Consider the following 17328-nt stretch of genomic DNA (forward strand, 5'->3'; position numbering starts at 1 on the left):
TTTGTGCCGTAGGCGATTTCGAGAATGCACAAAGCTAATCGTGGCGGGTGACACAGTGGTCGCTTTCACATGGTTGACGCTTTCACATCATACATTCCATTGCAGCTTGAAGAGCAGAGAACCATATTTTATTAAGTAATTTAACAGACCCTATCTAAACTGAGAATGGTAGGAGCTGGAAGTTTTAGGGCAACACCACATAGGTACAGTGAAACCTCTCCAAAAGACCACCTCTTTGAAAAGACCACTCCCGTAGGCAGGCTGGATGTCCGGTGATAGATTGGCCATGTATTATGTATATTGGCCAACTTCTCTAAGAAGACCATGCCCAAGAAGGTCTTCTCAAAGAGGTTTCACTGTATGTTTATATGTCCTGCGGCCAGACACTGGTATAGCCTCAAACCCTGCCAAAAAAACAACCTTGAGTTAATCCCATATAAAGTGCTCTGTGAAAATCATGGCTGAGATAAGGAAACAAAGGGTCAAGTGCACTCATATGGAGTGTTTAGTCACTCATTCAAGAAGTCCTTTTCATGGAGGGGGGGGGGGGCGGCCTATGAGCTATGGTAAGTGATGCGTCGTTCCGTTAGTTTCTGTTTCACCAGTCTATCTTTAGGTTTAGGGTAGAGGTAGAAACCCCCCTCCCACCGCCGTTCCTCTACGTCAGGGCATCACTCGGGCTGAGGGTGTTGCTGCGGCTGCTGATGGTTGGTTGATGGTTCTCCGCTATTTGCTTCTGGTTCCTCATCGGAAACGGCTTCGAGGTGGTAAACTTGACGAATGGTTCGGGTGGTGAACTGAACTGGGGCCCTCCTAGGATGCAAGGAGATTAGAACACAGTAAGTTAGATTTTTAAAATTTTTATTTTTTTCTCTTATGAGGAAGAATAAGAACGAAAGGAGGATATTACACACTATACTGGTGAAAAGATACAATAATACTATATTCAAAATCACTGGGTATATAAGCGCTGGCTGTACCAGTAATGTCATCAGTAATTGGATACAGAAAAACATTTTTGTGGAAAATGACTTAATTGTATCATAAGACGTAATATAAAAATATTTTCCGCATCCGATGGACCTGGCCATCACGTGATCGCTGGGTGCTCCCCATCATGGCATAGCAGCCGGGTCTCGGCAGGGTTTTCTGGTACCTTTATATTACGGTAATTGACCTATCCTGAGGATAGGCCATCAATATCTGATTGACGGGGGTCTGACACCCCGTACCTAGCTGTTCTGCAGTAGCTGCCAGAAGTCAGTGCCAGATCCACTGTGCAGCTGATGGAGATGGAAATGGTAGCAGCGCCGCAATAACCAGCTCCGTCCACTACACAATGGGTGGCGCCGTGTAGGACCAGCAGCTTCTTCCAGCACTGGAGCTACTGCTGATCTGATAGTCATGGCCTTACTAATCCACACTAGAAGCGGATATTCTGATTTTTTTAATTCCATTTTCTCATTATGACTGCTTAGAAGTGATCGCAACAGAACAGACAGTGTCAGCCTATTAGGAAGGTTCAATGTACAGGGTGAAAACTGCAGGATTTCATAGTACTAAAAAAAGATTGGTGGCCATCTTGCCTGAGCTGCTGTGAACACATATGCTTTACAGCAGCCACATGGATCACAGTAACCTGTAGTCTGGAGGTGACTTATTGACTTTTACAGGAGAGTGCCGTGTGCATGCTCTGTGGCTTGTGCAGAAGTCATTGTGCAGGGAGGGGGAGCAGGTGGGCTTTGACCATCACCTATAATGAATGGTGAATTCTATGTTACCTATATAGAGATTTTACCTTTCATTGTAATGCTGTCTGTGATGATAGTGAGATGACTGCTTAGAAGTGATCTCAACAGAACAGACAGTGTCAGCCTATTAGGAAGGTTCAATGTACAGGGTGAAAACTGCAGGATTTCGTAATACTAAAGAAGATGGGTGGCCATCTTGCCTGAGCTGCTGTTAACAGACATGATTTACGGTAGCCACATGGATCACAGGAACCTGTAGCCTGGAGATGACCTATTGACTTCTATGGGAGAGTGCCGTGTGCATGCTCTGTGGCTTGTGCAGAAGTCATTGTGCAGGGAGGGGGAACAGGTGAACTGTGACCATCACGTATTAGGAATGGTGAATGATAATACAGGGGTGTTACCTTTCATTGTAACCCTGTCTGTGATGATAATGAGATATCTGCTGAGAAGTGATCTCAACAGAACAGATAGTGTCGGCAGCCCATTATGAAGGTTCAATGGCCAGAGCAAAAACTGCAAGATGAAATCACCAAGAAGGATTAAAAATGTGTTTCACAATAAGAGGTTTCCTGATTTCCATATAATTTGAGAAATCCGATCATACACTGCTGTATATTTGGGCAAGGAGTGAGGTGCATCAGGACATGCTCTGTATGCGGCTGTAGCATATAGCATTTCATATGATTAATGGACTTTCTATGACATTAACCTGTTAGCCGCCAGAGACCAGGACAAGAACCCCACTGCGGGACCGCGAATGAATAAAAGGTAGATTTCATATTCTAAAGAATATTAGAGGATGATGGAATGTATTACACAAGTCCCCCTCCACCACATGTGATTATATACAGAAGTGGCGTGCACATAGTTAACGTGAGTAAACCGTAACGTGGCGCTCCAGGCGCTCGGCGGGGCGCTGATAGCTCAGCAGGTTTAAACACAACCGGCTCTCTGTGCGCGGCCAGTCCTCATTAATAGCTCAGCCCAGGAGGGGTCCTGCTTTCGCTGTCAATGGCCGTAACATCTCTTGACGGTCAGACAGGGACTCCTTTGTGCTCCGGGCCATCCTCAGCACCTGGGCTGGGATACATTTGGACATGTTTTTATTTTCTTTTGCCGAGCACACAGCTATGGGGGAGACACAAGGTTTTCAGTCATAGAGGAGGGAAGAGGAGACGCAGCCAAAACATGCCAGAGATTAAAGGGGGCGACGGTCAAAGTAGCAAATGAACGCTGGGTTATCGAAATCCGTCAGTCACTGAAAACACAAAGGGTTAGTTCTGCCCGACAGCCAGCAATGCAATCTCTCTTATTACCTCCCAATATTTCCTGAAAATTCACTTTAAAATCAAGCATCTATTACCATAAAACATCATTTTGATTATTTTTTTTGGGATGTTTAAGAAGGATTGCATCTTTTCTGGCATAAAGCTTGCTTGGCACCACAAGCAGTCATCTCCTGGCACTGGAAACGCTGAGAACCAATCTGGTCCATGGACGTTCCAGGCGGAGATAAATATATCTGTATGCACAGATTCCTACGGGTAACATAACCACGAACCACCATTATGACGTAACCACGAGGGTACGACCACACAGGGCGGATTGTGGAATTTCTGCCTGGCGGATTTGTCGCAGTTTTCACCCTATGCATTGCATCCGTGCCGCAGGTCAGTAGACGCTGTGGATTTTATTTGGCAGCACGTGGATCTCTGGGCATCTTAAAATTCCATCTACATTGCCGGCGGCAGATTGTTCTGGAGGAACAAGTGGATGAGATGTGAACAAATCACCTTCTCAATCTCCTGCTGCTCCCTCGGGACGCTTGCCTGGTGCCCCCCTGGTCTCCGTACAGTGGTATCCAGCAAGTGGCGTCTCGAAATGTGACCGCTACAGACTACGGGGCTCGTATGTGCCGATAAATCATTGCTGGAGAAAAGTCTACACAGGAAAGTGTCCCAAGGGAGCGGCCATAGGATTAGTAAGGTTTTCGCTTTTTCAGCGTTAACAGAAAAGAGAAAGCCGAAACAAAATCAGAACAATTGGCGTCTTTCTGGATTTGCTGCGGAAATTTTCGTCTGCAAAATCCATCACATGCCAACCCACCCGTATAGTAATTGTAAAGTACCTTCCTTCCCTGGGTTTATATTCTGATGGTCGACATGTATATTATACATCTGCATTTGTCAGCTTTGGTGCAGCACAGATAACGTCACCTGGAGGGACCGCCACATTAAGGCCTCTTTCACACGGGCGAGATTTCTGCGCGGGTGCAATGCGGGAGGTGAACGCATTGCACCCGCACTGAATCCGGACCCATTCACTTCTATGGGGCTGTGCACACGAGCGGTGATTTTCACGCATCACTTGTGCGTTGCATGAAAATCGCAGCATGCTCTATATTGTGCGTTTTTCACGCAACGAAGGCCCCATAGAAGTGAATGGGGGCTGCGTGAAAATCGCAAGCAAGTGCGGATGCGGTGAGATTTTCACGCATAGTTGCTAGGTGACGATCGGGATCCAATCTTTATTATTTTCCCTTATAACATGGTTATAAGGGAAAATTATAGCATTCTTAATACAGAATGCAAAGTAAATTAGGGATGAAGGGGTTAATAAAAAAAAATTAAAATTATTAAACTCCCCTCATCCACGGCTTGTCTTCATTCTTCTTCTTTGATGACCTGGGAAGAAAAGGACCTTTGGTGAAGTCCCTGCGCTCATCACATGGCCTATCACCATGGTGATGGACCATGTGATGAGCACAGTGACGTCACCAAAGGTCCTTTTCCTCCCAGGTCATCAAAGAAGAAGAAAGACGATGAGCCGTGCTGCACGAACAAGTGGATGTGGTGAGTTTAATTTTATTTATTTTTTTAACCCCTCCATCCGTAATTTACTTTGCATTCTGTAGTAAGAATGCTATTATTTTCCCTTATAACCATGCTATAAGGGAAAATAATAAAATTTACACAGCACCGATCCCAAACCCGAACTGTGAAGTCGTCCGGGTTCCAAACATGCCGATTTTTCTCACGCGCGTGCAAAACGCATTAAAACGCTTTGCACTCGAGGGGAAAAAATCACGTATTTTCCGGCAACGCACCCGCATCTTTTCCCGCACGTCACCTGCAACGCCCGTGTGAAAGAGGCCTAAGGGTGCATTCCCACCACCAAGTGCTTTGCGGTCTGCACATGGCCAGCGATATATAGAAAATGCCTATTCTTGTCCGCTGTATATTTTTTGCGGGGCTGCGGAACGGAGCAACAGATCTGGTGTGCTGCCCGCATCTATTGCGGCCCCATTGAAATAATTGGGTCCGTACCCGTTCCGTGGAACGGATGCGGACCCAGACTTACGGTCGTGTGAATGCACCCTAAGCCTGCTGCCACACGTGGTGTATACACTGAGGATCTTCAGCACTTTATTTGTGTGTGCAAGGTCTGCAGCGTTTACAGAAGAAGCAAAGTGGATGAGATTTTTAAAAACCTCCTCCACGTGCTGAGGACATCGTCCGTGACAGAGTGCGCCTACAACTTCGTGTGCGGTGTAGATTGTCAATTTATCCTGAAGATTTTACCTTTCGCAACAAAGAGTGTGAAATCCACTGAAAATCTGCAGCAGAATCCGCATGTTACAGGGATTTTGCTGCAGATGCAGATTCCATTTATGGCCACACTAGGGATATAAAAGGAAGACTTTGGCTACACGCACACACAGCGCGTAGTACGTGTACATTTTCCGCACAGATTTTCATGTAAAAAATCTGCAGCGTCATACAGTACCAGCTAATCAGATGAGATGGGCTATGGACACCTTCAGGGCATTTTTATTTTATGATTTTGTTTCACTGCTTTTGGGCTACAAATAATTTTTCAATTGGTCTTTATTTAAAATGTTCAGCTGTTTCTGAGACACAAAAAATCCAGTCTGTCTGCAAGCTGCGATTTTGTTTTCTTTGAATCCCATCAGCTGACTGCTCATGAGTGCCTCTTATCTCTGACCTCCTAAACACTTATTTAAGCCATTCTCATCAGTCTGACAAGAACTGAGCTATAATGAGTGTTTATGAGGTCAGAGATAAGAGCTCTACATGAGCCGTCGGCTGATGGGATTCAAAGAAAACAGAATGTGACAGCCTGCAACGCTTGTATATTAAAAATGTTTAGTAGTTTTTTGACAAAGACCAATTGAAAAAATGACTTATCCAAAAATGAGTAAAATGCAATCATAAAAAAGTGCCCATAGCCTTTAGAATCTCATTTACACAGAAATGGACTAGCGGTGCAGATTTTGAAATACGCAGCAGGTCAACTACTTGTGCAGATTTTGCAATGCAAAGGATGAGATCTTGGGCAAATCCGTGTCAAAATTCACTACAAACTCTGCAAGCCACACATGTGGATTTTGGTGCGGATTTGGTGTAGAAATACGGAAAATCTGCATAAATGACCCTGCCATGTGCACGTACCCTTAAGGTTCCATGCACATTGCGAAAGCGCATGCACGGTCTCCACTTGGCAACACACAGTCCCGAGGGCACTATGTGTACCGCCATATGGTACCTCTGTCCTTCATTCTCCCCTAAAGGTGATGCTGTCAGAGAAGAAACCTTTATATTACAGCATGCAACATTTTATTTCTCAGATAAAACCTCCATATAAAACAGGAGGCAAACTGATGTAGAGTATGCAGACTCTAGGCGGTATTCCAGATCAGGCAGGAGAGTGTTAACTTCTCTAAAGTGAACAATGCACTGTCCAAGTATACGGCAAACTAAAAACCAAAATGTACAGCAGCATGGTGAGAAAAAAGGGAAAACGGCTCGGGGCACAGAGGAGATCTAGGGGTAAACGTAATGCAGCAGGTAAAGCGAGGGGACGCTCACACGGGGTCATGCACATACACATACTTGCGTTGCTGGCGCTCTAATTTGCTGTTATCAGAACAGACAGAAATGGTAAAAGAAAAAGAGAAGAGAAATTAAAGCGATACAAACCAGAAGCCTCTGGACGAACATGGTTCATCAATGTCGCCATAATACTCATTACATAATACACAACACACACAGATGTAGCAGGCGTTAACGTGACACGTCATAGGTGAAATAAACTGTTACAGCAGGCTTTAGCTTTTAACTCAATTCAACGCTTGCTGCTACTGATTTCGACCATTGAGACCCACAACGATTACCAGAATGAAGGATTCCGATCCCACAGCCGTATGGACGAAGAGCATTCGCCCTTCTGCTCCATTGAAAGTCTATGGCACCGACGGAAAAAGCCGAGCAACTACATACAAACTCTGCTTAGCTCCTAGGTCTCATGAACACAACCGTATGTGTATAATGTGGTCCGCAAAACACAAATACCGGCCGTGCACATGCCGCATTCTTGTCTGCAAAACAGGCAATAGGACATGGTCTATAATTTACAGATGCTGTCCACATTTTTTACCGACCCATAGAAATGAATGGGTTTCTGTGCAATAAAAAAAAAAAATTGGATCAGACGCAGACCCGATGTTAGGTTCTTGAGGCCGAGTGTCCCCTGTTCTGGTGATCGGGGGGGGGGGGGGGGGGGGGAGGGGCTGCTTGGAGCCCATTAATAGAGTTGTATCTGTGCAACCATTTTAGGTTCCAATTAACACGTTTCCATGGCTTATAATGGGTAGAACAGTACAGCATGCTGCATTATTCTACCCAGTAAACAAAAAAAAGCAATCCTGTCCTTCCAGTAATACCTCCTTGTGAACGGCTATGGCCATAACCATCGATATGTCCGAGATGTGGGAAGCTCACACTGATGTAAGGGATTTCCTGGAATCAGCCTTTATATCACCTATAACCTGTGATTAGCTGATAAGTGACTGCTGGGGCCCCCATGATCAGTAAAAACAAGAGCCCCGTGTCCTTTATTTCTGTATGCCTTGTGAATGTAGTGGTGGTCAAGCCTGCTCCCTGCTGCTAGGTCTATGGGCGTGACATAGCCAAGTCCAGCGGGTGAGCAGTGCCAAAGAGGTTGTCCCGCCATTTACTTAAAAAAAAAAAAAAAAAAAAAAAAAAAAACACACACCCAGAAAGGTGTAAAATACTAAAAAAGAAATACCTAACTGATCCCTGTCTGCTTCCGTTCTGATACTTCCGGGGTCCCCCGTCAGTCTCTGTACTACCTGGTCCTGCCCAACCCATGACATGTGCAATGCAGCCAATTACTGCCTGCACTAGAGGCCTTCTGCAGCCAGTGATTGGCTGCAGTGGTCATATGTCTGGGTTGAAAGGGACCATGAAGTACGAGGACACAGAACGCGTAGGAACAAAAGTGTCAGGAATCAGTGAGTAGGACCGCTTTTATTACTTGACATCTCACATCTCTAACATATAAGACGACCATTTGGACTTCTGCTTTAAACAACTTAAAAAGAGAAGAGCACGCCTCCTTACCTTAACCGGCTCCTCAGCGTGGTCACCTCTCGGTTCATGGACTCTGCGGACTCCGTCACGTCTTCCAGTTCCCTCTGCAGTCGCCGGCGGTTGGAGTTGGCTCTTGAGGACTCTTCTTCAGATTCTTCCAGCTGGCGTTTCAGCTGCTTCATACGGATATGCGCTTTCTCCAGCTAGAAAAGTAAAGCACGTTTCTCATCACTTATCTGCATGGACGACCATGACCGAAAGGTTTACATTTCTCTCCTGAGCAAATGTAGCCGGGAACGAGAAAGTCACAAAACTGAATGAATGGGAGTTTACCTGATCCTTGAACTGATCGGCATTCCTTCTCTCCTCCTCGACTTGTAAGAGGACCTCCTTCAGCCTCTTCTCAGCGCGTCGCACCAGTTTGTTAGCCAGGACACGCTCCCTGGTTAGGTAAAGACAATGCAGATGTAATGTGTCCGTGCCAGACTCTTACATTCAAATTTTGACATTTTCTAACTGAATTTGAATGCACAAATTTTTCACTGGAAATTGTAAAAAGGTATAAGTGATAATTATCAATAACTGCAATTGAGTTTAAGGGCGGGTTCGCATTAGCGTTATGAATTCCATGCCTTTAAGAGGCATTCCGTTTTGCTCCGTCCTAATATATGGCCACAAATAACGGTTCCGTTTTGTTCAGTCATACAGGACGGGAAAAATAGTCCTGTCGACAGGACAATTTTTTCGGTCATGTATAATGGAACCGTTATGTGCCCCCTTAGACATGTATTAGGACGGAGCAAAACGGAATGCCTCTTAAAGGCTTCCGTTTTGCATTCCGTCCTAGAATTCCTTTATAAAACTCTGTTCTAACGGGACCTATAACGGAATTCATAACGCTAATGCGAACCTGCCCTAAAAGGTATATTCCAGGTTCAGAATATTGACGGCCTATCCTCAGGATAGGATGAGGGTTCAAGTCTCAGCTATTCGAAGGTGGATCATGACGTCTAATATCTGAGAAATGAATACCCCGGTTTCGTTTCTTGTTGTTATAGAAGATGTAGTCCAATCTGAGGCGTCTTCCCCTGGTAGATGAATTCACAGAAAAGACTAGTGACGTGCATTTATTTCTGGGGTGTGAGTGTCTGGGTAATGAGAAAGCAATTTAAGAAGGTTTGCCCTACCTAAAAAGAAACGTCTGCTTGTAACTGTGCATAAAATGGGTTTAGGTTGGTGGAATAAAGCTTTGAGGGGGGCCGTGTCATTTGCACCCTCAAGTACGTCAAAGACTGAGCCTGCCATTGTAGAGGAAAAGCTCAGGACCAGGTGGGCTAGGGGGAGACTTGAAGGCCTCTGATCTGTTAATATAGATGAGAAACTCATGATAGCCCCTTTGATTCCCATCTCCACTGGGAGGGGGCAAGGAGTATACTGAGGCGCCAAAAAATGTTGAAGGCTTTGATCGGTGGGGGTTTGAGTGCCGAGATCCCCACTGATCGGTAGAACGAGGAGAGCGAAGCGCTCACACAGAGGGATGTCTCTCCTCACAGCCGGAGATGGACTGAAGAACGGCCCATAGACTTTCTATTGAGCCCAGCAGCAAGGAGAGACATTGCTGTGTGTGAGGCCTCAGCACTCGGACCCCCATGATCAAAACCTACGATATGTCACTATGACATACCAAACATGTTTTGAAATTGCAGGGACACTTTAAAGTAAGGGATACGCACAAAGTCTAGGGGTGAGTATAGGCATAGCGCCAGAGTCTTGGCAACCGTGGCCCCCACCATAGTGCTCCTATAAATGTCAGGCATCTTGACTCTATAGCGGCGCAGATAACATTGCCTCCCCTATAGTGCAAGCCATAGGAGCCCGATTATAAAGAAGCCTGCAGCGCCCCTTTAACAGAGACGGCCTGCACTATGACCAGCTTGCTAATACTATAGAGCATGGCAGCAACAGGGGCATCAACCCAACCAGTGCCAGGCTGGATACAGAGGCTGGTAAATGGGTTATCCCAAGTGGATCTCAAGCTCCTCAGAGTAAGACTGAGTTCACATCACCGTCTAGGTTTCCGTTCTTCTGAACCATCAAAAGAAGAGAGAAAAAACAAAAACAGGATCCTGTAAAAGAAAAACGGATCCTGTTGCATCAGTTGACATCTGTTTGATCCATGGGGAAACGTCTACAAAAACAGATCTCAGACGGAAATGGCTCAACTAAGGCAACAGGATCAGTTTTTCTTTTACAGGATCCTGTTTTTGTTTTTGCTGTTTTTCTGACTGATCAGAAGAACAGAAAGCTAAACGGATCCGTCATGAACACCACTATAAGTCAATGGAGGAGGGATCCGTGTCCTTACACACAATGTAAGTCAATAGACTAAGACACGATAGAAAACGGATCTGTCCCCCATTGACTTTCAGTGGTGTTCATGACGGATCCGTCTTGGCTATTTTAAAGATAATACAAACTGATCCGTTCATAACGGATGCACCACATCGCGGACAGAAAAACACTGCTTGTAGTGTGTCCGAGATGGGGACGCAGTCAAATGGAATGGAGCTTATTCTGGAGCACTCCGTTTCGTTCAGTTCAGTTTTGTCCCCATTGACAATGAATGGGGACAAAACGGAAGCGTTTCCCCGGCTATGACGGATCTCATTAGCGGAAAGGGAAAGCGCAAGTGTGAAAGAAGCCTAAGCCACCACCAAGACTGACTGCTCCCTACAGCTCTTGCTTCTCCACCTCCATGGGAAGATACATGCAGCCATTCAATTTCCCCGCAATGAATGGACTACCAAGCATAACATGGCGAAGTACTTCAGAGCGGGGGCCCTTCTTTTAGCAGCTCTCTGCTCAGGCGTACAGAGGTAGATTTGAATGCGGCAAAGAGCCAGCTCATCTTTGTCCAAATGTGTCTAGCTACCACATGGTGGAGGGTTTTTCTTCCTGATGTATATAAAATCAATGAATTTATTATACATTTACACAGCTCGAAACGCGTGAGCCAATCACTGCTTTTATATTCTTGAAGTCCAATAAAGAAATGTCCTGGACTGCCGATAGACGAGGATCCCAAGCAGGAAAGCCACCTCTTTACTTACTTTGATTCTTGCTCCATTTGCTCCTCCAGCTGAGCAATCTTAGACTCCAGGGATGCAATAGTAATCTTGTATTTGGCCCTGACAGAAGAATCCATCTCATTCAGCTTCGCTTTCAGTTCCTTGTTCTGCCTCTCCATTTGCTGACGGGCGTTCTCTGCCTTCTGGGAGAAGCTCCTCTCTGCCGCAAGCTCAGTGGTCATTGTCTCCACCTGGTGGAAGGATCAAGTACTGCAGTAGAGTATATGCAAGGGTGTAGACACTTTAAAGAACTTGAGACGTTTTTTTTTATTAAAAAAAAAATCGATATCAATGCAACCAGCTAAACCCTTCTACAAATCAAGAAATGGGCATGTAATGAACAGGCAGGGGGCACTCACATGTAGCTCCCACATAAGCAACCGAGGATATGATTCATACAGAGAATCTAGTACATGCCCTTTCTAAAACGGCAGCAGCAGTTTCCCTTTAGTACATGAGAAACTGAGGATGTAGACTCACAGATAAAAAGGGAGTGTGTTATGTCTGCAGGGCTGATTACACCCAATGAGGGCACCCAGGACCACCATTCAGGGCAAACTATGGGAGCGTCATAGAAATAAAAAACTGCCCACGTCCTATCTGCGCATACCCCGTAGAGTATGATAGTCACAAAAAAAGGGAACCCACTGCAGTAATTAATTTTGTCTCAGTTTTAATATTTAAGAAATAAAAAGCTATAATTTAAAATGCTCAGTATATAAACGTTCAGGCAGCGCTTCAATCCTAGCGCTGATTAAAGCTCCTGCAATCTAGCAGGAACAGGTCGGGTCCCGGCTGTGAGACACAACGGGGACCCTGAGGAGAAGACAGGAGGCCCTGATCAGCTCTGCCCGTGTGTCATGCCCCCACAGGGGGCTGTTTTCCCCCTGTAACTGGGGACTCCTGGGGGACATATCTGCCAATTTTTTTTTTTTTTAAATATGTACGTAAAAATAAATAAATAAAACATTTTTAATTTAAAATGCCGTCGCTAACAGAAAGCATCACCCTAGTCGCCCCGTTCACTCAAACCTATACATGTTATATATAAATATATCAAAATAGGGAACCCATTGTAGAAATAATTTTGTATCAGTTTTAATATTTAAGAAATAAAAAGCTATAATTAAAAAAGTTATACTTTTCCCCCCAAATTATACCTAAAAAAAGAAAAGTAAAATCTCTAAAAAAAAACAAACATGCTAATAAAAAGTCCTAAGTGTTAAGCAAAAAACATTGCAAAAATTATTTTGGTAGTCAAACAGATAAAAAAAAAAGTTAGGGTCACTAAACCACCACGTGCAGAAAATAACAAAGTTTCCTGGACATTCAGGCCTTTTTTTTTTTATATAGACCCGGTCATGAAAGGGTTAATCAAAAAGATTTAAAACATTCTTAGCAAAAAAGTTGTCATGAAAACCTTAATCCTTTTCCCTTGTTAAGCGTCCATGTATGCCGGCTTTTTCATGCATACCCTATGCACTCCGCTCATCGTGAGGCTGGCATGTGGTTACTTCCACTTGGTGGCTCCTGGCCAGTCTGGTAAAGGGGCACTGAGGTTTGTATACAGAAGTACTCAAATTGGTGCCCAAAATGGTGGTTCTGGTACTATTCATTGGGTGTCCTAGCACCCGTAGATGTGATAGACTCTCCTGTTCCTGCTACGTATTCCATGTCTGATCTTTATTATAATACTATCACATCCTATAGGTTATCTGATCATACCTGTAACGTATACTTCCTGTATCTATCATTGAGGAGCTCCATATTACTCTGCTCCTCATCCAACTCCTCCTCCAGCTGAGCAATCCTGGCCTCCAAGGCGCGCTTCTCGTCCAACAGGGCGGATCTATCAGGGAATACAATTCATGAGGTTAATACCGTAAACCCTTTATACCCTGTAGAATCTTCTATACGTAGAGATGTGTAGTTTCCCTTACAACTAGAGTTCCTACACCAACCATCTCTGCTTTAAAGGGGTTCTCCGGGCTTTTTCATATTGATGACCTATCCTCAGGATCAGATCAGCGGGGGTCCGACACCCGGCACCTCCGCCAATCGGCTGTATGCGGAGACGGCACGTGCAGTGCGCACACGTCGTCTCCCGTCTCTCTTCCTGTCCAGTGCTGCTGTCCCATAGACCTACTGCAGCGAGCAGGAAAAGAAAAAGGGAGACGGCATATGTGCGCACTGCACGTGCCATCTCCTCAAACAGCTGTCGGACCCCCGCTGTTCTGATCCCGAGGATAGGTCATCAATATGAAAAAGCCCGGAGAACCCCTTTAAGGTCAGTGAATGGAAATATTCAGCATTTACAAAAAATTTTAATCTGTGCGGATGTGATACTTCTCAGATCACATCCAACACAAATACAAAATTGTGTAAAACTGGAACGCATCTGTGGAGAGGTCAATATCAGGCTGGCGGGGGGCCCCGTCACCCAGCGCTCCATGGTGTAGTGGACAGAGCTGGTAACTGCAGTACTGCTCAGAGTCACTTCAATGAATGACGGAGCCATATAGAGACAGCACTGGACCTACAAAGGTGACAGCTGATGCAGGATGTTGGACAGCTGCTGATATGATACTAATGGCCGGTCTGAATTAAAAATCCAAGTGACGGGCTGCATGGATGACACGTGATCGCTACAGCCAGTCATTGCCTGCAGCGGTCACGTTCTCCGGGTGAAACCAGATGCTGACGCGGGACCCGCAAAGCCAGAGGGGCAGCGGTGGAGGAAGAACCCAGTGGCAGGGCTCAGGTAAGTAAAATCACCACCCCGGGTCTGTAAAAAAAAAAAACTAATAAAGGTGAACAACCCCTTTAAGATGATAAAACTTTTGAGGTGACATTCAGACACATACTTGCCACTGACACCATTAGACAGTTCATCTGCCAGATCGTCTCGTTCCTGTTGAGCTTGTCTCTTTGCCCTTTCCGCAGCTGCCAAGTCCTGTAACAACAGATATTGCACGTCATCCTTTCTCTACTGTCATACCGCTGCACGCTTTCCTTACGACAGCTACCGGATGATTACTTTACTCCATCTGGCACAGAGCCACATACCCTTTTGCAAAAGCTGCAAAAAGTGTCGAAAACACATAATACGGCATTTGTACCAGTTTTCTGGCACATCACAAGACATAATTCTGGCACACTGGTCTTACTAAATCTGCTGCGCGGAGTGCTGACCTTCCAGAATGGGGAATCCTCCTGGTTAGATACTGACAGCATCTTACAGAAACAGGGGCCCGATGACAAAGCGGTTCATATGTCTCGCTTTAAGGCTCCATTCACACGTCCGCAAGTGTGGTCCGCATCCGTTCGGCAATTGTGCGGACCCATTTATTCTCTATGAGGACGGAATGGATGCGGACAGCACACTATGTGCTCTCCGCATCCGCATTTCCGGAGCGCGGCCCTGAACTTCCGGTCCACAGCTCCGAAAGAAGATAGAGCATGTCCTATTCTTGTCCGCAGCTGCGGACAACAATAGGAATTCTCTATTTAGTGCTGGCCATGTGCGGCCTGGTGTATTGCAGATCCGCAATACACCACGTACGCGTGAATGGACCCTAAAGGGAATGTGTCATCAGAAAATGATCTACTGTTTAACTCAAGTTTTTATGTTACGCAGGATATTTTTTTTTTACATTTTTGTGATTTAAAATAAAAATAAAAATTCATGTCACTATATTACTAAAATTGTATATAATCCTGCAATTTTCACATTGGCCACTAGGCCTAAAATACAGTATGTATTTTGAGAGCAGCTACATGGGCCATAGACAAAATGGACAGGGGCTGACCCCAATGATTTCTATGGGAGAGTTTTCTAGGCATGCTGTGTGACCTGTGCAGAGGTCAGGAGGGAGCAGATGAGCTGTGATATCACCTATTGTGAATGGTGAATTCTGTTATCTATATACATAGGATAGTACATCAATATTACAAAAGAGGGCAACCCCTTTAAATGTCACCATCCTTTGGAGGTTCTGGACACTGCGATACACATTAGATGCCTGGCTGGTCTCGCTTAAATCGGCAGGTTTGGATGACATTCGACTCATTTCCTCATTTCTTAGAAGTCTCATTTTGAGATGTGACAAACCTCTTGTAGCTGGAGAAGTTCTGCTTCCAGACTCTTCAGTCTCTTCTCATTCTCTTTAGACTGGATGAACATTTCCTCTCGAGATGACCGAGTCTCCTCCACTTCACGCCAAACCTCTTTCAACTGGAGCTGTAAAACAAGTCACATCTACCGTCAACTACGTCTTTCCATGGGCACACAGTGTATGATTTTAATGTATTATTTTCCTTCCCAGTGTCATTTGAGCGTTAAGCATATTTTAGTGACTGTCCTTAAAACATACCTGAGTTTTCAAAAAAATAAAAATAAAAAATGGCTGGGCTTCTTTGTACAAAGGAACAGTTGTGTTTAGGCTTCCCTAAAGTTTTTTTTAGCCATATTATTCCCTGTTTCAGCTGCACAGCTAGATGCATTTCACTCAGAAGCAGGGGGAATCTCCTTCTGTGGAATCTGCCAGCACTGTACTGCTGTGATATCCATTCCCTTACTTCCCATTATGTTTGTTTTCTAGCTGATAAGGGGGGATAAATCACACATGTAATGTTCAGAAGCAGTGTAGAAGCAGTTTTATCAGGCTCACAAACTCAGCTAGCTCTAACACGCCCCCACTTCCTCTCAGCCACCTTCTGAGTTCCTAGTACCAGAGACAGATCTTGCCTGACAACAGACAGTGGACTGCAACTTAGGTGGAAGTGACACCCATAGTGGCCATGACTTTACAGCTTTTTTCAGATGGATGCAGGTATAATTTTTAAATGAAGTGATTTAGAAATTTGCTAGTTACACCATTCTCTATTAAATGAAATTTTGTAAAAGTACAGTGACTCTTTAAGGCATCAACCAATCTATTTCTGTAGGGAACTCTGAGATGCTTGCACAGCCCAGTCATGATAGTAAATGTGTTTTGCTCACCTGTAGTTTCTTCATCTGTTTAACTGCTTCTTCTCGTCCCTTGTTAGCGGCATCAATTTGACTTTCCATGTCCTGAAGGTCCATCTCCAATTTTTTCTTGCCGGCTAGAATTTGAGCCTTCTGCTTGCGTTCTTCATCCAGCTCCACCTCTAGATCCCGCACCTGGAACAAGAAGAGACCAAAACAATAAGCTCATCTAAATACATGTCCACAACACGGGCAAGAGGACAGTCTTGCATATATAACGCACCTGCTTGATCAAGAGTTTCTTCTTTTCATCATTTGAGTCATCACGGTTTTGGAGATCCCTGTCAAACTGTGCTTTCATGGCCTGCATGTTGACCTCCAGACGGAGTTTTCCATCTTCAATGGCCTGAAGTTCATCCTCTAGTTCTTCCATCTGTGTCTTCATTTCCTGGACTTGCTGCTCCAGTGCTCTTTTCCCCCTTTCCAATTCGTGAACCTGAAATTGTACATTTTATTGTTTAACATACACAGTACCTTCACACCTAGGTATGACATCAAGGAGCCCAACTGTATGGCTGTGGGGCCTTCTCCAGGTCATTATATTAATATGTCTGCGAAAACAGGGACAGTGTAAGGATAGTAGAGTAATAAAGTCTTACGTTCTTGCCAACATCATCCTTGGAACTGACAAGGTCATCCATTTCTGCCCGCAGCAACTTGTTCTGTCTGTCAAGTTCATCCTTTAGATCAAGAGCTTCTTCAAGTGCTCGACTTAGGGACAGAGCCCTTGTTTCCTTCTCCCGAGCCTCTGCCTCTGCCCTATCTCTCTCCTCGGCATAGCGTGATGATATGTGCTTCTCTTCTGCCAACATCTAAATAATACAAGTATGAAATATATTACTAGCACTCACTCAAAATCAGTTTGACCATGTTCCAGGATGTACAGATTTACCCTGCACACAACTAAAGCTCCACTGTGGATTCTGCCAACAGGATTCCTGCTTTTTTTTTTTTGGAGAATTCTTAAGATCTACACATTTACATGCAATCTGTAGTCATTGTAT

At 44.8% G+C, this 17328-nt stretch overlaps 1 protein-coding gene across 3 annotated transcripts in view; it reads right to left on the reverse strand.

Moving 5' to 3' along the window:
* Positions 1 to 621: 621 nt before the first annotated feature.
* The window catches only part of LOC120995361 (myosin-10-like), a 139025-nt gene continuing 122318 nt past the window's right edge, over positions 622 to 17328 (reverse strand). For 2 of the 3 annotated variants that reach the window (XM_040424517.1, XM_040424525.1), the window contains exons 33-42: positions 16924 to 17136; positions 16548 to 16760; positions 16298 to 16459; positions 15407 to 15535; positions 14160 to 14248; positions 13021 to 13144; positions 11278 to 11486; positions 8501 to 8609; positions 8198 to 8370; positions 672 to 813 (exon numbers count right to left, since the gene is read on the reverse strand). In XM_040424517.1, the coding sequence (XP_040280451.1) occupies positions 672 to 813; positions 8198 to 8370; positions 8501 to 8609; positions 11278 to 11486; positions 13021 to 13144; positions 14160 to 14248; positions 15407 to 15535; positions 16298 to 16459; positions 16548 to 16760; positions 16924 to 17136 (1563 nt within the window). Of the gene's footprint in view, positions 814 to 8197; positions 8371 to 8500; positions 8610 to 11277; positions 11487 to 13020; positions 13145 to 14159; positions 14249 to 15406; positions 15536 to 16297; positions 16460 to 16547; positions 16761 to 16923; positions 17137 to 17328 lie in introns of all 3 variants that reach the window. The other variant, XM_040424512.1, reaches the window with a different exon arrangement.

Source organism: Bufo bufo, chromosome 1, assembly GCF_905171765.1.
Source record: "Bufo bufo chromosome 1, aBufBuf1.1, whole genome shotgun sequence".
Classification (NCBI taxonomy): Eukaryota; Metazoa; Chordata; class Amphibia; order Anura; family Bufonidae; genus Bufo; species Bufo bufo.